General features: G+C 41.4%; 2 protein-coding genes across 6 annotated transcripts in view; one reads left to right on the forward strand and one right to left on the reverse strand.

The window, feature by feature from the left end:
• Positions 1 to 13,989, reverse strand: part of LOC108423891 (plakophilin-4) — a 172,067-nt gene extending 158,078 nt beyond the window's left edge. The window contains exon 1 of one of the 3 annotated variants that reach the window (XM_017691505.2): positions 13,825 to 13,989. Coding sequence is in view for 2 of the 3 variants with exons in the window: in XM_037539413.1 (XP_037395310.1) it covers positions 619 to 658 (40 nt within the window). In the remaining variant the exon portion in view is untranslated. Of the gene's footprint in view, positions 1 to 618; positions 734 to 13,341; positions 13,376 to 13,824 lie in introns of those variants that run through there. The other 2 variants (XM_037539414.1, XM_037539413.1) reach the window with 2 other exon arrangements.
• Positions 13,990 to 14,104: 115 nt separating this feature from the next.
• Positions 14,105 to 22,984, forward strand: part of LOC108423893 (coiled-coil domain-containing protein 148) — a 115,147-nt gene continuing 106,267 nt past the window's right edge. For 2 of the 3 annotated variants that reach the window (XM_017691515.2, XM_037539019.1), the window contains exons 1-4: positions 14,105 to 14,191; positions 15,936 to 16,064; positions 17,400 to 17,465; positions 19,477 to 19,598. In XM_017691515.2, coding sequence (XP_017547004.1) covers positions 17,411 to 17,465; positions 19,477 to 19,598 — 177 coding nt within the window. In that variant the 5' untranslated portion in view covers positions 14,105 to 14,191; positions 15,936 to 16,064; positions 17,400 to 17,410. The remainder of the gene's footprint in view (positions 14,192 to 15,935; positions 16,065 to 17,399; positions 17,466 to 19,476; positions 19,599 to 22,984) is intronic. The other variant, XM_037539020.1, reaches the window with a different exon arrangement.

Consider the following 22,984-nt stretch of genomic DNA (forward strand, 5'->3'; position numbering starts at 1 on the left):
CTTTTTTTCTTCCCTTATAGTTTGAAGTGGAAGACGTCCAAAGACATGGATCATTTCTCCAAAATCGCAGGCTATGTTTCATTAAAGCTGAATAACTGCTACAAAGAGATGCAATTACGTTTGAAGAAGAAGACGAAGCCATTAGAATGAAACCAACTGCACTAATGTGGAGCCAATGGCCAGATTCAACCCTCGCAATGGATACAATGCAATTTGACAATTGGGGGGTGTTGATAGAGAGTCAGTTTGACTTGTGGGCTTTTAAGTCAGTTGACTTTGTAGCGTAAGGAGACACCACGGGAATCCATGCATGTCCTTTGAGAGACCGAGTGACATCGACCCTCATGCTTTGCAGAACTTCATCAGGGGGTTTTGAGCAGAAATCTATCAGCACCAGCAAAGCTAAACCTGGCAGCGGCAAAACCTACACCACATTTCACACGGTTCATCTTTCCCCAACCCTATGCATGTGATTAAAAAACCCATAAAGTCAGAACACAATGATGGCAGCAGGAAGAAAAAGGTAGTACTTTCCGAACCTGCCACCCACCCATTTGATAGTGCAGCAGTTCTCAGGATGACATTGTAAGCAACCACAACTGAAACTCTAATACTTACGGGCGTATGACATCATGCATGAAAACCGTCCACTCATCATGCCATGTCAAAGCATGTCACGAAGACAGTCCAACGTTCTTCAACTGCAGCAGAACTCTCTGGAGGATTTGTCATTACTGTAGAAGCACAGCAGCAAGACAGCACTGTCCCCTACGGCCCTTTTCTACTTCAGCTCCGCAAGCTGAGAATGACCTCAGACAGTGGCAAGCCAAGCCAGCTGAAATATTTACCAAGTTGCCATGCATACCACCTAAGACTCTGTTGGTAGAAGGAGCCAAGGCCTGTAGCGGTGGTCTGAAGTTATTCACGCTCTATAATAAAGTCCTCTTTTTCCCTTTTTCTGAGCATCCACCACTGTTCTCACCAGCAGTTCAGCTGTAACAGCGCCCTGTGCTTCACCCGTCCTGCGGGATGTCTCTATGGAGGTCCGCCTGCCGGACAAAACTCTTTTGTGAGTCTAATCTCCCAAAGCGCTGACACGGTTTTGTGTTCTCAGCTACATCCTGCCATCCAGGAGCCAACTAAAGAATCTATGTCGAGTCTGATCAGCAAGCGGCCTTGCTCATAAATAATGCCTCAATAATTCCAAATGCCACGGCACACTCGTGGGCTTACACACACACACACACACACACACACACACACACACACACACACACACACACACACGCTTTGAATTAGTAATAAGTGAACAGAAACACAAGGATGCGTGAAAGTGCAATATACACATCTTCAACACATGCAAAATTAAAGTCCTACAGTCCGAGGCTTGGATTCCCAGAAGAGATGCTGTTAAGTTATTAATATACATCACTTCAGGCTGTCACAATCAATTCTACCGGTAATCGTGTTATCTGGTTGATATTTTGATGATTAACTGGGCTAAAAAAATGCTTAAAAACAATAAAATCTGATATAATTGAACAATAAACTATGCACAGCCTTAGGCTTGTTTTCAAAATACTTTATTGAAAAAAGAAAAGCAAGGAAGTCTTTAAAAAGTCTTTGCCAAACTGCATAAAAAGTGCAAAAATGCATATATTAGAAATGGCACCACTCCAATATCAGGTATTAGTATCAGGCTTGTATTAGAAGAAAATGCTTGGTCAGATACTGAAGTGGGAAAAGGAAAAAAGAATGAACCTGATCCAAACAAACATACCCTGAAATAGCATTCACTCACACTGTGATGTGATGTTACCTGTGTTTATCTTCCTGGGGGTAGTAGAGTGTTTGAGTAGTTTGAGCATGATAGTCTACTTTTAGATGCTCCTCTTAAAGGGGCACTAGAGCCAAAATGAACCATGCAACCATCACCGTATCTGTTGAAAATATACCTATTTGGCTCTTACAACAGTGCTGCAGTAGTCTCTGAATATATCCAGGTTTGAAAATGACAAAAAACACCTTCAGATGACATACAATGAAGATGGAAGCACATCTCTGAAAGAGTACAACCATTTTGAGGTGGTTACTTTTTAAAAACGGGTTATTTATTCAACTCAATTATTCATTTAAAAAAGAAAAATGACTGTTCAAGGTTACTGCTACATTAATGATGGCTAGCACCACAGATATACTTTAGCCTCTAGATAAGTGGCTGGAGGTCAGGATTTGTTGATCCCCATACAGATTCCCAATGGCTGTGTGATGTATTTGCATGCCGGGTACTGCAGTAAAAGAACACTCATAAGAAAACACCAAAGAAAATACAAAATTGTGAATCCTGTCAAGCTAGTGAGGCTCAGATGTCCAATTCTGCACTACAGAGCACTGCATAACAAAACAAATAACATCTTAAATGCTAATTGTAGGGCATAACGCCTGCTTGAATTTAAAATAGCAAATTTCATTGGATTGGTATCCAGCAATACTCATTTCAATGTCTTTATCAGAGCACAAGAAGTGGGAGCTGCAAAATGATGCATTTATCCAGCTTTGTTTCTTACTGCAATGAAGACGAGTGGGAGAATTTAAAATACGCACCATCATCACACACGTACAAACTGACAGCTAATCGCTGCTGATGCGCTGAGAAGGTACATTTCAATCATTCTGAGTGAGCAAAATTAAACAAGGCGTCATGAAAGCCCTAATATCACTGATAAGAAGGGTTTCGTGTTTTTCTTTAATACTGGCCAAAGGAGCGAATGACTGGCTTTCAAATACTGAACACTCATTTCCATCTATGTCTTCTGCTTGATTACGCTGCAGGAGCACTGCTCAACAACTCGAACAGATGAAGCGTTCTAGGCCTGAAGACTCATCTTTCCTGCAACGTATTTCATAACTAAAAGTATGTTTTTATTGCACCACCATCGGAACACTTCCCAGAAAAGCCAGGGAGTGATAAAAGGGGAATATATTGCATACCCCACAAGGAATTTGTGCACTCTACTACTTGTGGTTTCCCTCAAAGAACAGCCTATTGCCCTCCAGCCTACTGTCCCAAAGTGTAGGGAGGAAAAGAACGGAAAAAGGGAGAAAATAGAGATCTTAATAAAGTAAGTGCAGGAAGTGGCATTTTGGTTCAACAAACCATTTGCTGAAATGTCTTCAACTGATGATTAATGACGGATGGTTAGAGCAGGTCTGTGGCCTGTTGCATTAAATTCACTGGAATAATGAACAGGCCTCAAAGTCAGAACTTAAAAAAATTACAGACACTTAACTGAGACAGGTGAGTCAGACAATGATCATTTTAAATCTAGACCAGAGAGATCCAACCAAGAGGCTGACTAAAGCTTCCAACGTGATCAGTAGTGCATAACTCACTTTTGGCTTAAAGCCAAACGAACAGTTTTTACCTTGTTAGTTCAAGCCTCTGGTCATATTAAGTACAATTCACTCTACCCCATTTAAAAGGCCAAAAAAAAAAAAGGTTTTCCTGCAAACTTCCTTCACACTGTAAAGACTTTTGCCTGTCTCTAAAATATATTCTGAGTTTTGATTGTCACCATGCACTAGAAGGCAGAAAAAAAGTCATATTAACTAATTATATTATGTTTCACCTCCCACCCCTCACCAAGTGAAATGTTCAGAGACCCTCCCAGACACAGCATTTCACTCATACTACGGAAGGAAACTGCTTTGATTTCTGGTTCACGTTGTTTTTAAAGGCACATTTTGGCCAAAATTCAACTCAAATGTAGTCAATCAGCAGAAACATGTTGGGTGTCTATGGTTTGCATCTTTAGTTTTGCACTGGAGCTACTAGACAAATGTACCCAACAACTGATAGACAAATAAACATGGTTATGACATACTGGGATTCACAAAAATGGACAAAAGTACATACAAAATTTAGACTTCAAGACAGCTGGTACTGCTAGTTTTTGCTACAGTTTTAGCTATAGTGGATTCGGGATTGTCCAACAAGAAGACATGGTTTAGACAGATACACTATGCGGACAAAAGTACTGGGGCATACATCGTAATCACTGAATTCAGATGTTTCATTTAGTTCCATTACCACAGATGTATAAAATCAAGCATCTAGCCATGCCTCAACAAACATTTGTGAAAGAATGGGTTGTTCTAAAGAGCTCACTAAATTCGAGCATGGTGATTTAATAGGATGCCACTGTTGCAACAAGTCTGTCCACCAAATTGCTTTCCTTCTAGATATTCCACGATTCACCATGAGTGGTATTACTGAAAAGTGGGAGTGTTTAGTGTGCCCACTGCTCGCCAGCCTTCTGGACCGGCTTGACCACCATTGAGCTTCTAGCTGTAAAACACTGTGCAAACTTCACCCTCATAAAAGTCATCAACACTACTGATTCAATAACTGTACAGTACCAAACCTCTGGCTTTAACACTAGCACAAAAACTGTGTACCAGGAACTTCATGGCATGAGTTTCCACGACCAAGCAGCTGGATGCAAGCCTTACATCACTAAGCACCATAAGGAATGGGGTAAAGCACATCACCACTGGAGCAATTGAAACGTATTCTATGGAGCGTTTGGCAAATCCCAGGAGAACGTTACTTCCCTGACTGCATTGTGCCAACTGTAAAGTTTGGTGGAGGAGGGATAACGATATGGGAATGTTTTTCAGGGGTTGGCATAGACCCCTTAGTTCCAGTGAAAAGAAATCTTAATGGTTTAGTGTTTTATTCTATGCTTCCAACTTTGTGCGAACAGTTTGGGGAAGAACCTTTTCTGTTCCAGTATGACTGAGCTCCAGTGCACAAAGCAAGGTCTATAAAGGTATGGCTGGGTGAGTTTGGTGTGGAAGAACTTGATTGGTCCTCACAGTTCCCTGACCTCAACCCGATAGAACACCTCTGGGAGGAACTAGAATGGAGATTGCGTCCCTCTTGTCCAACATCAGTGTCTGACCTCACAAATGCTCTTCTGGATAAATGAATAAATACTCCCATAAAACACACTACAAAATCTTGTAGAAAGCTTCCCAGAAGAGTGGAAGCTGTTACAGCTGCAAAGCAGGGACCGACTACATATTAACGTCTATGGATTTAGAATGGGATATCATAAAAGCTTGTGTAGGTGTCCCAATACTTCTGTCCATATAGTGTATGTGATGATTTTGATAATGTAAATTAATCTCTTACTTGCTAGCCACATTACCCTCATAGCCAAACCTTAAAAATAGCTTTTTTCCCCCCAAATTATTGCTTTAGAAAGATGAGAGAGAATGGCATGAGCAGTAAAGGGTTTTAGGGCAGAAGGCAGGAGAACCTACTGAGGGGGAAGGACGCTAAGAACTATTCAACTGATGTCAGTTCCTGTTAGATATGAGCTGCTTTTAGCGCACAGCTGAACATTCACACCAATCCAAAATAACAAAAGAGACGAGCACAAACACGTACGGCGCTCCTTTCGGACTCAAATCCCATCTTGAATAACCGCGTTTGTGCTTTTATACATAAAACAATGCTGTATTCTTTAGGGGAGAATAATATTCTGGTAACAATAGCACAACAAAGACAAGGCACAGTATTAATTTGTGTTCTAGGCAGAAGAAAAAACTCTGGCCGGGGTAGAGCAGTGCATTTAAGAAATACAATACAATTCATGATTTACATCCATCCATCCATCCATTTTCTAAGCCGCTTCTCCGTCAGGGTCGCGGGGGGGTGCTGGAGCCTATCCCAGCAGTCTTCGGGCGGAAGGCAGGATACACCCTGGACAGGTCGCCAGTCCATCGCAGGGCAGACAGACAGACACAGACAGTCACTCACACACTCACACCTAGGGGCAATTTAGAACGTCCAATTAGCCTGACTGCATGTCTTTGGACTGTGGGAGGAAACCGGAGAACCCGGAGGAAACCCACGCAGACACGGGGAGAACATGCAAACTCCACACAGAGAGGACCCTGGTTGCCCGGCCGGGGAATCGAACCCAGGCCCTCCTCGTCATGATTTACATGATGTATTTAAATCTGACGTTAGCATTGATCCAAAGTTCCTATTCACTCCGTTTGTGTGAATGTGTATGTGTTCAACAAGCCCTCACAGTCACAGAAATTGGATAAGAATACTCTGCTGAGAATCAACAGTCGTACAAAGAAGTTTCTGTGTCTGAATATTTTTCTCTGGCTGCTCTGAGTCTCCATTTGTCAGGAGAAATTTAAATTTGCCTGATTAGCTAAATTCCTGAAACAAGTCAAATCAGCTGTGGGGAGGTGCGCTGGGGTAATGTGCATCACGAGGAAGCGCGCCCTCTCTCTCTCTCTCACACATACATACACACAGACCCTCAAATAACTGAGAAAGAGAGGGACAGATAGACAGAGCGAGAAAGTGAGAGAGGGGCACAGAGACAGGGAGGGAGAGGCAGAGGCAGAAATGGAGAGAGAGAGGCAGAGAGAGGGTGGGAGTAGCAGAGAGAAAGAAAGAGAAAGGAGAGAAAGGAGAGAGAGAGAGAGAGAGAGAGAGAGAGAGAGAGAGAGAGAGAGAGAGAGAGAGAGAGAGAGAGAGAGAGAGTGAGAGAGAGAGAGAGAGAGAGAGAGAGAGTGAGAGAGAGAGAGAGTGAGTATGAGGGAGAGAGAGGGGTGGGGAGAGAGGGAGGTAGAGGGAGAGAGGGCAATGAAGGAGAGAAAGAGAAAAGAGAGGTGAGATTAGAAAGGGAGAGAGAGTAGGAGAGAGTCAGAGAAATGGGGAGAGAGAGATAGAGAGAGAAGGGTGGAGCAAGAGGGAGGGACAGAGAGAGAGAGAGAGAGGGAATAGATAGATAGATAGATAGATAGATAGATAGATAGATAGAGTGTGTATAAGTAAAAAAGTAAAAGAGAGAGAGAGAAAAAAAGAGAGAGAGAGAGAGTGTGAGTGTGAGCGCGTGTGCATAAGTAAAAAAGTGAGAGAGAGAGAGAGAGAGAGAGAGAGAGAGAGAGAGAGAGAGAGAGAGAGAGAGAGAGAGAGAGAGAGGGTGTGATGTAATTGACCTTGCAGTAGAAATGTATCACTATCAAAACAAACTAAACTCCAGTTCATGACAATATCTGTTCACAGAATGAATGGAAGCCAATGGTGAAATAATGAGGACAAGGATATAAATACACGTCGTCTGCTGCTGCTGCACTGGGAGATGATTTGTGGCACGGGCATGACCTCAACTGTCTATAAGCGACAAAGAATGATGGCAGGCAGCCTTATATAATGCCAGCATGTAGATGGCATACAGAGTGAAAGGCAAGGCCCCTCCGCAGTACAGAAACGCCTTCACGCTCTTTGATTTACATTCAGATGTGCCAGCATGTACAGCTCTGCCATTCATGACGACTCCAGTCAGTTTACTACAATAATAACAGAAGAGGCTAAAAATACAGTTCTAGACACAAATAAGCAGTAAGCAGCAAGATCACATTTCAGCACTCCATCTGAAAGGTAGTGCGGTCAGCGGCTTCCTGCGGGATCTCTAAGACTGGACGTTCGCCAAGATGACTGGATCCGCTCACACAGCGAAACGTGGCCATCTGCCAGTTACTGAAAGCTCAATGGTGAATCAACGTTAACAAAAATTCATTTAACGTGGTCTGTCAACTCTCAGCCAGAACCAAACAAATAAAATAAAGAGAGAGAAAGGGAAAAAAGCACGACATGGGTGGTTTTCAGGTCTAACTGAAAAACAAAAGCAACACGGCAGCCTTCGAGTTAGTGATTCCACCCAGCCAAAACCACACAGTCAGCAGGAGCTCGAAACAACTTTTGAGTTCATTTCGAGATAAACACGCAATTTCACCTCAGCTTATCTGCACTGTCCAAACTGTGGGGGATTTTTGCAGTAATCTGAGGGGGAAACTGGAACACTGCAGTGCTTTTGTAAATGTAGCAGAAAAAAAAAACTTCCGCACACAGAAAGCGAAGGACAGAGGTTGCTCCTGGAGAATAATCAGAGAATATCTTCTCCCTCCCTCACATATGATCATACTCGCACGTTATCCCATACAGTACTGTGCAAAATCAGAGACCACCCTACATTAGTGTCACTTCCAGCCAAAACAGCCATTAAAGTACAAATCATTCATTCTGAGGAGAAATTTCTGAGGACATCAGTTACGAGATACAAGCACAAAAGCAATGCAATTTATTGAAAGCTACAGAAAAAAAATGGGACTTCTAACAGGCAATTGCAAGACCTCTTAGACCACCAAAACTGTCCTCATCAGATAAAAAGCACTTAAAAGGTTTCATCTTTGGAAGAGAGGAGGAAAACAAGCTCCACTCTTGATTCAGATCTGAAAAAATCCATCTGTCCATCCTTCCACTGTGAGATTACCACAGGTCAATACTATGGGTCTGAAAGGATGTGTAGCTGTCAAGAAGCCCCCCACTGAGAAAAGGAAATAGACAAAAATTAAATTTTGTACTCAATCCAGACCTCAACATCAGTAGCCACATTTACCTGCAGCCTAATAATCCATAATCCGACCACGAGTTCAGTCGGAATAGAATACGACCATGTAAAACACCTCAATCGGAATAGTCTAGTCCGATTGAGGCCATTCGGAATACAATTTCTATCCGATTGAGCGAGGTGGGTAAACAATCTGTTAAGCAAAAGAATAATGGCCATGCAAACGTCTGTATCTGATTACATCTCCAATCGGAAAGTTCAAGTCTGTCCTGCATGTGCATCACGTTATGGCGAAGGTTTATACCGTTCAGTAAGGCAAAGCAGAAACTGGTCTGCAGAGGAGAAGTAGTTTATGCTCTGATCTTGAAAAGGCTGCGGTGGGACGCACGTCCAACTTATGTGTCTCAGAACACCATGTCTTCCTCTCAGCCTTCTTTAATAAGGACATGTGAAGGACGTTTTCCTGAGTCTGACATCATTTTAAAGCAATTAAAAACACAAGCACTGCTCACTGCTGCTCATCTCACTCTGACTGGACACACGTGATGCTTGCTGTCATAGTAACATCTACATCAAGTGGTTCTTTCCACATGCGAATAATTTTGGATTGAATTACTTGTAGTGAGCATGAAAACTGAGATTTTCAATGAGATTGTTGAGTAGGATGAGATACAAACACCTCGGCTGTCTTCTATAATTGAAACAGATTGGGAAATATCTCTGCATGTAAACATTATTAGGACATTATTTGGATCATGGGAAGCAGAAAATGCAACTAATTTCAAAGACTGAACTTTGGAGGTGTGCCAAATATCCCTGCAGGTTTCTTTGGAAAACTGAAAGTGCGCTCCTAAAAGAATGGAGGCTGTAATAAAAGGCAAAGAGTGGACACACTCAATTCCGAAAACGTTAAGTTATATTTATTTGTTCTGTGTAAATTTCTGCTTTTTTCCTGACCATAAAAAATGAATAGTTACTGGTCGTTTTGGCTGGAAACTAAATAAATGTGGTTTCTGACTTTCATGTAATAAAGTCTATAAGCTACACTCTTCACAAAAAAGGTTACATATAGTAACACAATAGGTTCTATGCACATCAGCAGGTGCTGGGGCTCTTTCTGAATTTCAAATGTTTAGCACTCAAAAGGTCCTTCGATTTGTCTTGGTTCTATAGACAAAACCAGTGAAGAAAAAAAAAATTGTACCACATGTCACCACGGGCAAAGCTTTCACTTAAAAATGAGAATGGGAGACCAAATCTTCTGCAAATCTGCCAGCAGTGGGGATTTTCTTCCCTTCTGACAGCAGCCTGTGGAATACAGCCTAAAAGGCACACATGAGTGAATTCTTCCTCCCACCTATAGCTTCATTTCCATCCAGAATGGAAAGATTAAGCAACTGAACCAGCATCGCAGCCAAAAGCCATGCGCACAACCATGCCACGTTCTTAGAATAAGAAAGGAACTAGGAAAACGTTACTGCAACGCAGGGCTGGGTGACTAGTGAATGAGAATGCAGGGTTACTTCCCATCAGTTCCACAGGAGCTCAGCGCTGCTTCATGCTTTTGCTACTCTACCACATATCAGTTCAACGCATCAGCTTCTTATCAGCTCCTTCACAAGTTGAACCAGGTGTGCAGGAAAACACAAAGACTGAAAAAACATGGGAATCTCACAGCATCGTATTCAGCGTAGGAAGAGTGAAGCAAAATGTTTTTATTTCAGGTGTGAAAAACAGATATGAGTAATAACTGCTTATGTTGTGCAGTTGTGAACAACAGCATAGTTTGGTAGCTTTCCCAATACTGGTATTGCAGAAGGCTGCAATATGCAAATAAGCACTATAACCGATCCCAGTGTTTTTACTAAGTGCTGTGAGTGTGCTGTCCTTTCACAGATCCAACTGAATGTTCTGTGGGTGCTGATGAATCAAGGAATTCATGTAATCGAACAAAAGCAAAATAAAGCTGGCTGGTTTTTAACCAAGTTGCATTATTTTTGCAGAAAGGTGCCTCCCTAATTATACACAGAATACATATACAACACAAGATAAGTGTGATGCTTTTGTATTGTCCCTTGCATGCAGTTCTCCTGCTGTTAGACAGCTGTTGAATACCTTTCTTTACAGCCTTATCTGACCTGACCTGACCTGACCTGTCCACTAAAAAGGGCTCTCCTTGGGGGTACATACTGTAATGACAATTCATTATTTGCTGATCAATTGGAACATTTTTCAAGTCAAAGTCAAGTCAAAGTTTATTTATACAGTGCTTTTTACAACAGGGCTTATCACAAAGCAGCTTTACAGACAAATCCAGGTCTGAACCCCTGTGAGCGTCGCCAATGGAGATAGTGGTAGGTAAAACCCCATAAGAGCAAGAGGAAGAAACACTGAGAGGAGCAAAGACTCAAAAGGGGAACCTGTTCTACTCTGGTTGACACCGGATAGCAAATAACTAGTATAGTATTAGTATAAAATATTAAAATACAAAAACAGGGAAAAACAAGTAATGTGAAGTAACGGTTATGATTAAATAGTTTGAGTCTATTCAGCAGCAACAGGAACATCAGTTCATGCAGGTGAGGTTTGCACAGCGTTGTACAGCGAGAAGCTCCATGGTGGTCAGACGGGTCCAAAAGGCTGGCGAGCAGCGGGCACCCAATGTTTCTGTGTTATTTTAGGTCTGATATTGAAATTACAACCGATAACTAAAACCTTGAAGAAGAATCTTGTTTTTTATGATGTCACTAGTAGTGGTTCACTTTGTATAAATTTTCACAAATGGACAGCATAGTGGATAACACCATAAGGAATGGATTTAATTCCCCTTTCAAAAAAAAAAAAGCACATAAATGACTGTATATACCTCTTATTTTTGTAAATGGCTCTTGGTAAAGTCCATATCACCTCATTCCTAATTCTGCTTTTGAGCCTTGGTTCCCCTCAGGATTCCCTCCTCACGCTCTTAGGGAGTTTCTCCCGCCACCGTCTCCCTCGGCTTGATCATTAGTGGCTACACCCGCATTTCTGAACAGCTGCTTTGGCAAGATGGCTGTTGTACAAAATTGCTATACATATAAAACTGAACTGAGCTGCCTTAATGCCTGTGGACTGAAGTTGTGCCCATCAGCGCAGGGCAGCAGGGACACAAATTAGGTCAGAAAAAGAAGATGTGGCTGGAGTAGACAGGCATCCTATTCTACAGCCTACATACAATGACAGCCAACCAAATACTGCTCTCAGAATCCTGGCATAGCAGCCAAAAAGATTGAATCATTTTGAAGCATGTGAATGTATTCTGGACAAGTAACGCATTTTCAACAGGTACCACACAAACATACAATGCTGGCTGCTTTTAGAACCACATAAATGTTCCGTAATACTTAAGAGCAACCTCTTTGCACACATCAACTCTGTCACTCTGCACAGAAAAACGCAGCAAAAATATCCCACAGAATCAGTAATTAACTACAGCTTTGTGTGTGTGGCAGGAATATGCAACACATTTGGCAGCTGGGTACATCCTTTCCTTACAGTGCCTTTTCTTTGTTGCTGCTGTAACTGCTATGTGCATTTGAATATAATTAATAGGCCTACCATGCACTGCATCTGAATGATGGATGGCTCTATTGCACATGATATGAAAGGGGGGAAAGAATCAACGATGTAGACAGCAGCCACATAAATGAGTAATCTGGCTATACTGACAGCAGTTGCGTACATAAAGGTGTACAGACGAATCACCTATGACGATTACACTGGTGTATAAGGCACATGTCCAAAAGTCTGTAGACACCTGCTTATCCAGTGTTTGAGTTCTTGTTTCTGAAATGTGGTCTTTGTGTCCTGTGCAAACGTCCGAGAGGTGCTCACTGCTTTGGTCATGAATGTTGTAAATCTGCACGTTATCCATAGACACCTGTTCATCCAATCTTCCAGCTACATCATTGATATTAATAGGCAGTTTGCCCCCATATGCTGCATATGCCTCTACTCATTTGGAAAGGCTTTACACTAAATGTTGGAACATTGCTGCGAGGATCTGATTGCATTCAGTCACAAGAACATTACTGAGGTCAGGTACTGATGTTGGATCATTAACTCTGGATCACAAATGTCACTCCAAATCATCCCAAATGGCTTCACCCCTCCAGAGAATGCAGTTCCACTGCTCCACAGCCCAGTGCTGGGGGGGGGCTGTATACCCCTCTAACCAACGCTGACTTCACGTTAAGCCACTTCAGAGCGTCCCATTTTATTGGCAATGCTTTTCTTTGGAGACTGCAGCTTTGTGTGGCCAGCTGAACACCTCCGTCAACAATGGGTGCACATTAAAGTGCACGCTTTAAAAAGATGGTTCTTCAAGATTTCTTTAGTAAATTGAATAGTTTTATATAGAACTGTGAGCGCAACATAGAACCATTTCGTGCTTAAAGGTTTCTTGGTTTCATGGTGAAATAGCTCTTCATATTGATGGAGAATGTGTTGTATATGGTGAAAATGGTTCTACACAGCACCAAAAAGGGTTCTTCTGTTGTTACCAGCTCAACATCGTAACAATAACAGAACCCGTTTTCAAGAAGGTTCTATATAGAACCACATACAACACAGTCTCCATCAACCTGAAGAAACATTTCACCATGAAACGGTTCTAAGCAGAGCTCACAGTTACAGAGCCATTGTCTTTAGTAAAGAACCACTGAAGAACCATGTTTTTTAAGAGGGCTGCTTTATTAAAAACTTCTGGATATAAAGTTACAGACATACACAGTAGCATAAACTATCAATACATAACCACCGCATTTACACGGACACAAACCACCTGCCCCGCCCATTTCGCAGAAGCCCCGCCTCCTCCGCCCACCTCACATTCCTCAGATTCCAGCACGCAGCTCACCTGGACATACATTCGCCATCGAGCACGTTTTCACCGCCAGTTCTCCTCAAGGACGTGTACAAAAGCGAGTAAAGCTCCAAGCTGAGTGTAACGCCTGCTCCAACTTGGAGGAGTCACCCTCCATTACACTAGCACCGCATTACGTTACGGAGCGCGTAGCCTACAGGCACCAAGTCAGCAATCCGAATCCCATATGTCCTCTCGGAGGGTTGCGTGTGGTGGTGCTCCACATTTTTTCTCTCACCAAAGAAAGACTAAGTCGTTGTTGTTAAACCTCCTCCAGCGCGACAAGAACAACAAAAAACAAAAAAAGACAAGTTTTCCAAAGTAAACGCATCGCCTCGCACTAAACACACTAAACGGCACACTACACACACGTAACGCCAGCTCTGACACGAACACACAGTTCAGACTTACACTCAGCACACACTGTTTGTATCTCTTCCTTCATGTTTAAACACAGCGACTAAAGTAGCCCCGTACCTTTTTGGAGGACACTCTTTATCTAGTCGACGTTCTGCATCGCGGAGGTCCGCTGGAACACGCGCAAAAGTCGCAGGTTAGTGGACTTACTGAGCCACTTCAGCGTCCGAGCTCCACCGCTCCAAACTCGGCTCCATGCTCCGCTCCCCTCCGCTCCCACTCCGGAGCGATACGAGCGGCCGCGACGTCATGATCTGGATTTGCAACTCGAGCTGCCATTGGTCCGGAGCCAGGGCGAGCGCTCGCTTGATTGGACGGAAGCTTTGCAAAATAGACCAATGGGAAAGAGACAGCAGTCTCCTTGGTTACATTTTGTTACACGAAGTGTTTATGTTCTTTTCAATGGCGGCAGAAAGCAAAATAAAAGGTAATCGAGTGAATATTTATTAGAAATAGTGACTAATTTTGTTACAGTTTGCTTTCCGGTAAAGCATATAATCAAATCTATGTGTCAGTTAAGCCTGTGTGACTGTTTATATGGATTTAGATGTAGTAAAACGAAGACTGGGCGGTGTTGATTAGCCTTAAATGATATAATATTAACGTTAGATGATACTTAAGTCAGCATTAATCAGCCTGATGAGTCAATACCCACCAATACCGCTGCTCTATATAGCAAGGCAGCTTGTCTGGTTTTGTTTTATTGTTTTATTTCTTATCTTAAAGGTCCACCAAAGGAAGCTATAAACAGTATCGTAGTTAAGGGTTAACCGTACAGTAGATTCTCAGAAAGGACATTTACCATTTATTTGAACTTTTATGACTTTAAACTGTTTTTCATTCTAAACGGTGCTTTAAAAACATTGTTGGAAATAGTACAGAACCACAATATTGCAGTTAACGGTCAGCTCCTGGATACTGTGAGTGAAGTGTGTGTAAATGGGTGATCAAGTACTTCAAGACTGACTCAGCTTGCTAGCATTTTTATTCCAAAATATGTCAAATGTAATCAAATCTATGTTCCGCTAGAGCCGATGTGCCCTTTCTGTATTGGTATAGATAATGTGGGTTAATATGAACAATCCAGTAAATAACATACACTGCAGTTACTATCAGGTCCTGAATACTGTGAGTAATGAACTTTTAAGTATTTATTTATTATAGACAATGCTCATAATCTATCAAACCTACCACACAAACTGAAAAGGAACATCATGGTTAGCCTTACAGTAAACCAGTATAGTTGATATATCCTCCTGTACTCCTATATGCTATTTTGATTGTAGATCTACACCGAAAGCTTCCCAAATTAAGCAGTTACACATGTACACTGCTGTGTTTGGGCGTTTGTTGTAATAGTGATTAATGATGCATTACTAGGCAGGGACTCCAGCTTCTTATCGTAGAAACAGATTAACGCAGTCTGAAATCTTTTGGATGTATTCTAGGTACTTTTTCAACAGGTTATGTATGAGAGCATTGCTTTGAGGACCACATAATCGTTTTTTACACGCATAATATTTGAGAACTGTCTACTGCATATATTCATTCTGTTACTCTGTATGGAGTAATGCATAAATAATGATCCCACACCATTTTCAGAATGAGCAATTACCCTCAGCTGTATATATGTGTGGCATATGTCATCACTCACTGTCTTCCAAGTGAAAGATTATCATTAGCCACTAACCACATGCGTCTGACACACACATACACACACATACACACACATACACACACACACACACACACACACACACACACACACACACACACACACACACACACACAAGCACACAAGCAATGAAATCATTAAGTCAATACAATGTGGAGAGAGAGAGAGAGAGAGAGGGAGAGAGAGATGTCGCCATGGCTTATCCTTTCCACTCAGTGCTAATCAAATGCAGCAAATGAATTCATTAGTGCTCCTGCTGTTTCCCTCCAGAGCTCTTACTTCAAGTAAAATTGATTTCCATGTTAGAAAACACCTAATGTCTGTTTTTGACTGGGAGATGAGGCAACATGTTCCTCAGTAATGCATTTAGAGGAAAATGAGATGCTTCTGTTTGTTATTATCATACTCATATTGTCACATTCAGCTCCAATTGTGATGTAATGGCAACATTTCATAAATGCTACGAGCAGTCATATGAAGCATTTCTTTATTTCAGCGGTGTTTTATGGGTCTGAGATACCTGCATCAATCAAGACACACCAAATCACGGCTTGAAGAGGTGGCGTGCTATTCAAAGCCATTCAGTTGTTTTTAACCACCTGTCACACTTCCTTCGGAGGCAGAGGTAATTTCTGTAATCCTGTGCTGACGTTAGTTGGATATGAAAAATGCTGCTTGTGTGGAATCAGTAGATAACTGCTTCCCCATTAACTTTCTCAATGTAAATGTTAATCCCTTCAAATAAGCTGATTACGACAGCGGCAAACATGAAAAGGGATTTGGGATGGCACTCTGACCTCCATCCTACAACCTCTGACCGCTCGTCGCAGCGTTTTAATTTGCCTGTCATTCGTGTGCCGTTGCTTTTGGAATGCATGAGCACTTGACTGAAGTGAGAATTCGGTGAAAAATCGAACTTACGCAATTTTTCTCTTGCCATAAATGCAGTCCAGCTAAGATACATTTAGTGTTAAAAAGGTTAGCTTCTTTAGTTTTGGGCTGGAACTATGAGGCTAACGTAGCTAACAAGTAATAGATGTTTATAGTCACCAGGGTTGCATTGTTCAAACTGCATGCCTGAGTCATCACACACATTTCCTCAAAATATGACTTCAAATAGGCATGATATTTGATTTCTGACAGTGTATGACTTTGGATGATGACTTTTCTGTACTTTTGTCCATTTTTGTAGACAACAGTAACCATGCACAGATTTCACTGATATTAGGCCACTTCGCAACTCCACAGATTGAGGAAGATGTGTCATCATTTAGGCATGCAGTTTGCGCAATGATAAATGGTGGGATGTAAGCTTCTATTACATCTTAGCAGCATTTGTCTCATAGTGCCATAGTGTACAATACTAAAGAAGCAAAGCTTCCATGCCAGACACATGTTGCCTTACTGGCTACAATTGGGGTAATGGGAAAGTTTTACTTTCCCCAAATTATCACTTTAGTTTTGTACTGGAACTGTGAAGATAATGCAGCTAACAAGTGACAGAAGTTTATAGTCACCAGTGTTGCATTGTTCAAACTGCATGCCTGAATCATCAAACATGTGTCTAGTTGACAAGTGACTTCAAACTGGCATGATATTTGATTTCTGACACTGTATGACATTCAACAATTAGTTTTTTTCTGTACTTTTGTCCATTTTTGTAGATAGAAGTATGAAACTACACACAAATTTCACTGATATTAGGCCACAGATTGAGGAAGATGTGCCATAATTTCGGCATGCAGTTTGCACATTTCTGATTGGTGGGGTATAAACTTCTATTACATGTTAGCAGCATTCGTCTCATAGTGCCGTAGTGTATGATACTAAAGAAGCAAAGCTTTCATACCAGACACATGTTGCCTTAGTGGCTACAGTTGGGTTAAAGAGAAAATTTGACTTTTCCTCAAACTATCACTTTAAACACAGTTTTTATTGTTTGAGTGCTTTCTCCTTGCAGGTTAGCGAGAGATGAGTGGGAGAGATCTGCGTGCATTTCTAGCGGGTCATCGGGCTGAGGACACAGGTAAGCCAAGCCTCTGCTCTTCAGCTCTCAGGCTGCACTCTTTCCCTTTTCAGCAGGGAAGATGATATTGGAGTGCGAGTGATTCCACACCAGCACGCTCTTGAGTGAATGTGACCTGAAGCGGCTGTGCTGAGCCATTTGAAAGTGCTGCGATTATTCTGCTGTTGTCAGGGGTAACAGGCAGCAGAGAGCACGTCTGTTTGAGGGGCTGCTGAGTGATAGAGTGACTTTCTGACACAACCATACTTACTCTTATTTTCCTGCAATGCCTCTCACTAAATCATCTATATTCTCCTTTCTCTGGAGTCCTGTATGTCATGTCACATATCATGTCTATATATATTCATATATGTATGAATTTGACAGATGCAGTGGTTCTCATTCCTGATCGTTTAGTTCCAGTAGCTCACATAGTATTTTCCACACTGAAAAGCATTATTGAAGCATCTGTGTCATTTCTCCTAAATTACTGTACATAGCCAGAACTGAAAAGCCATAGCATGGATGTTTACATCATTACACTAGTAGGCCACACTCAATAACAATAACAACACCCCACACAGGACTACTGTTACTGAGGAAGGCACTGGGTTCAGACATTTACAGAAGATCATTCACTCTCCTTAATTGTTACTTGTCGGAAATTATTACTTGCATGGTTGATTACTATAATAATAATAAGAATAATTTTGATTTTGTTTATCTAATTTCTCTTAGTAAAAGAACAGATAACAGGTTGACTCAAAACAAACTTATAGAACCAATGTGCACTATTGTAAGTGTATTTTAAGTCAATTTTTTTATTCATTTATTTATTTTTGTAATATGCATGTTAACCTCTTAACATTCCAGGCATATTATATACTAATGATTATTATACATTAACTAAAGGGACTTCAATGCAAAATAATGGAAATTTTCTCAGGTTATAGAAGTGTGTAATAAAACTTTGGTCCCATGGTTGGGCAAGGGGTTAATGAACCACAGATTACATTACGAAAAAGCCAGAATATTCCACTAAGTTTGACTCAGAAAAGGCTTTTTAATTAGCTGATTAGTTGGACCAGTGCCCACTTTCATACTCTGAGAAGCTGCATAAATATGGGCCCAGTTGAATTAGAGATGAGAGAAGGCCAACAGTGCACAGAACTGGGTTCTCCAGGACCAGCATCAGAGTCTGATAGATCTCTATAGTCTTCCTTCAACACTGACAGAAGCTGCATTTGTTGAAGCAATTGAAGGAAAGTGGTTGCTTTAGGTCATGAGAGTTGATTTAATTTATATTTGTTTCTCTCACTAATTAATTCATGAGACACCAGTAAATTAATTAGTGCATATGTCTCTGTGCTGTGCATTCTGCATCTCAAGAAGGGAGTTAATGGAGGGAGGAGATCTGCAGTATGAGCATACTGCATATCTCCTTTGCAGTATGTGCTAGTGAATGTCTAAGTTGTAATATGTACTTTGGGTGCAGTGAGTAGTGCATGCTGTATGATTTTGATGTTGACACCATTTCTCAGAGTATAACACAGAGAGATATTAGCAGCAACCACTGTCACTTGATGAGACTAAGATGTGCAGCAAGGCCTGGAAACAAACGTTATTCAAAGTTTTATGTCCTGCGCATCACTTCATCCAATTATGCAGGGCCAATTAAACTCTCCTGCAGTTGACAAAGTTCAAGCAGCTCCTGACAACAGAGCAAAACCTCAGATAGGCCACATAGGAGCTCTGTCTAAAACTCTTTTTAAAGAAACATGTAGTCGCTCAGTGTTTTTTTAAGACCTTATTATATCTGCGATATGCTCAGAAAATGATGAAATTTTGTGATAGTTTTTAATAATGAGATCAGCCACCCCTCATTTGTAGGATGTACAGTTATGTAACCATCACAAGCCCAAAAATAAAAGACAGCAGAAACTGGCGGATTGCTGTAAAAAAGAGTCAGGTTTGTTTTGTCTTTGTTCATGTGCATGTTGTGTAAATGCTGCATATTTGCCGTCTGGTCCAGAGAAGCTGACCCAGAGACTGAAGAATGGACTGGGCCTCGCCAAATACAAACCGGTTCAGTACGAGGAGCTTCAGGCCATGGTGGAGGCCAAGAGACTCTCATCTGAGCACATTGAGTACAAGGTAACATAATAATTTCCTTTAAAAGATTTTTTTGATTATTTATGTTACTCATTCAGAGATATCAAACATTTCTTCTAAACACTACAACATTCTAAAAACTTTATGTGAAAAGTTATAAGGGAGTTTCCTTGAATCTTGGCTTGTTTTTTGTAGTAGAATAAGAAAAGCACAACATAAATAACCAAGGATACAAACTTGCTCCATACGTAGTGGCCTAGTTACGATGTGCAGTAGTGGTAGTAAGTCAGACCAAACCTCAGTATTTAGCATTAAATGTGCAGTATATGGTTTCAATCCAATACACTTTTTGTCAAATTAAGTGAATAACCCATTTGTGGTTGAGGCTAAACAATGAGCTCTCTTTGAATTTGTATTTGAGTATCTATTTCTCCCTAACAGACAGCATAACATGATAATAAGTTTATTTTCAGGGATTCCCCCAGGATTTTGAGACATTCAGGGCTGCAAGAGGTTAATTAGGCCCCCTCTATTTTACCCCTTGGTTTTATGGCTAAAAAAAAAAAAAACAAGTTTTCTAGCCCAGTGTCATTCACCTCGGCAATGGATGGGTTAGGTTGCGGAGGTGAAATTTCCCCATTGTGGGACTAATAAGGGTCACTTAATATTAATCTTAATTTTGATCTTAATGCACATCTATGAATTGCGGCGCTTCTGAAGGAGCACTGGTGGGAGGCATGTATTTGTTTTGCTGTTGAGTTTAAACATCACCAATCAATCTCCAGAATCATTTACTGCACCTTTAATACGAGGCCTCTTTAGTGCATGCTGTGGCCAGATAACATTTTGAATTGGTCACTATCAGATCCATCAACAAGATACAAATATCACGCTGGAATGAATTTATGGAGATAAATTGTGAATATTTATGAGCCATGCTAATAGAGTAATGCCCTTGAGACTATAATTTGGTCTGAGGGTTGAACTATCACTTGTCTAGAACTATCCGGAGGGTGCTTTAAAAATGCAGTGAAGGCACGTGTGTGAGAGTGGACTTAAAAATAGACAATTAGTTGAAATGTTCTGCCAGTTCATGCCAATTTCATGATGAAAGGAGAGTCACTGCAATTGGACTTATATTAATGCTTTTCATTTAGCACCTAATCAGGAGGCACAGAGGAGGCTTTCAGTATAGTGGTGAAGCTGGATAGCACAGAATTTAAGCAGATAATGTGAGAATATCTGTAAATGAATTCAATTTATGAATTGTGGAACTGAATGAACAGTGTGAGGTTTCATTCATTTTCATACACATTTCCAAATCTTTCTATATGACTGTAGCAGCTGTAACCCAGCAATTAAAGTGTCCAGAAGTAACCAGATACCTCCTTTTTATGAGTAAGTTCAGCTCTTTTGAGGTGCTCCCAACTTGTGTTCAGCTGTGCACACAAACAGTTTGTATAACCTCTATAGGAACGATTTGCTAATAGAATGAGAAGATCTGGAGCAGCCATGCATGAGGTCACCATGCTCAGTGTTAAGTCTCAGCTAGAGGTGTATAAAGCCCTCCAGCACTGGGCTGTGGAGCAGTGGAACTGTGTTCTCTGGAGTGATGATACTAAATCTGATACCTTTGGGATGAGTTTGAGCTACTGTCTCTGACTTTACATTTACAAGGTGGACCAAGAAGGTATGAGTGTCTAATAGAATGGACAGTGAGCGTGTGAGTGAGTGTGTACCTGCTCTGTGGTGGTCCTGTGGAGGTCCTGACCATTTAAGAACTCAGTAAAAGAGGGCTAACAACATATTCAGAGAAACAGATGGACCACAGTTTGCAATTGTAGAACTACAAAGTGCTCCTTTATGGTAAGTGGAGCTGGTAAAATAAGTGTGGATACACAAAGTTGTATTTAATAAAGTGGCTGGTTGGTGTATATCCACCTCTTCAACCTACAGGAGCTCTGCCCATTCAAGCTAAAGTTATAAGGCTTTTTGAAGGAGGCATAATACAGAGCAATGAACCAGAACAGAACTCATTTACATATATCAGTCTTAATGGCACAGTAAGAAAAACAGTCTGTTTAGAAGAAGGTGGAAAATGGTCATGTAAAATGAATGATGCCTGTTTTTTAGTAAATAAAACTACACATACGTTATAAGTGAACCTCAAAAATAAAATCTGTAAAATGTAGGATACTGACTAATATCCTTGGTTTCAGAAGAATAGCTGGATGGGCAGGGTCTGCAGGGGTTGAGGAAAGCCCAAATTTATTTTATATAATAATATGCACTCTTACATAACTTACTGAGCTTGGGCTTCAAAGAATCCCCAAAGAATCACAGGGATCAAATTATAGTTGTAATTTAAACAATGGGGATGAGATGGGGATGAGACAAAATGCTGTTTAAAATCTCCCTCCCTCCCTTCCTTTCTCCCTCTCTCTCTCCCTCTCTCTCTCTCTTTCTCTATCTCTCTCTCTCTCCCTCTCTCTCTCTCTCTCTCTCTCTCTCCCTCTCTCCCTCTCCCTCTCCCTCTCTCTCTCTCTCTCTCTCTCTCTCCCTCTCTCTCTCTCTTTCTCTCTCTCTCTCTCTCTCTCTCTCTCTCTCTCTCTCTCTCTCTCTCTCTCTCTCTCTCTCTCTCTCTCTCTCCCTCTCTCTCTCTCTCTGTGCATGTGAGGGGTTAACCCCAGGGCTGAGGGGATTGTGCTGTGGAGCTGTGGGGTTTAATTGGTAAAGTGAAGCTGCGGTGTCTCGGAGCCTCATTACGTGTTGCCCACAGTCAGCTCAGATCCAGCTCTCTGCACCAGCCTGATAAGACTCACAGTGCGTTTGTGTGCATAGCACAGAGCACAGAGACCGCCAGACTTCCTCTGGATACACAGAATGATGGGAGAATAAACGAGTGTTTGAGTGGCCTAAGGATGGGATAAGAGGGAGGAGAGAGAGAGAGAGAGCGAAAAAGAAAGAAAGAATGATAGAAAGAGAGAGAGAAAAAGGTAGAGAGAGATGGAGGGAGAGAGAGGAACAGTTAGAGAGGGAGAGAGAGAGTATAAGAAGGAGCGAATATGTAGAGAAAGAAAGAAAGAGCTTGAAAGAGAAGGAGAAAAAATGAGAGCATTAGAAAGAGAATGTGAAAAAGATATGGAAAAAGAGAGAGAGCAAAGGAGAAAAGGATAGAGAGAGAAAGAGAGATTAAAAGAGCAAACATTGAGAAAGAGAGAGAAAGAGAAAGCAGAACTCGAGAGGGACAGCAAATCAGAAAAACAGAGCAAGCAAACAGAGAGAGAAACGAGAAGGAGATAAATAGAAAAATGATAGATAGAAGGGGTGAGAGAGAAAAATAAATAGGGAGTGAGAACGTTAGTGAGGGAGAGAGACAGAAAGAAAAGGGAAAAAGAAGAGAAAGTATTGATAGGATTCCCAGTTTG

Source organism: Pygocentrus nattereri, chromosome 6, assembly GCF_015220715.1.
Source record: "Pygocentrus nattereri isolate fPygNat1 chromosome 6, fPygNat1.pri, whole genome shotgun sequence".
Classification (NCBI taxonomy): domain Eukaryota; kingdom Metazoa; phylum Chordata; class Actinopteri; order Characiformes; family Serrasalmidae; genus Pygocentrus; species Pygocentrus nattereri.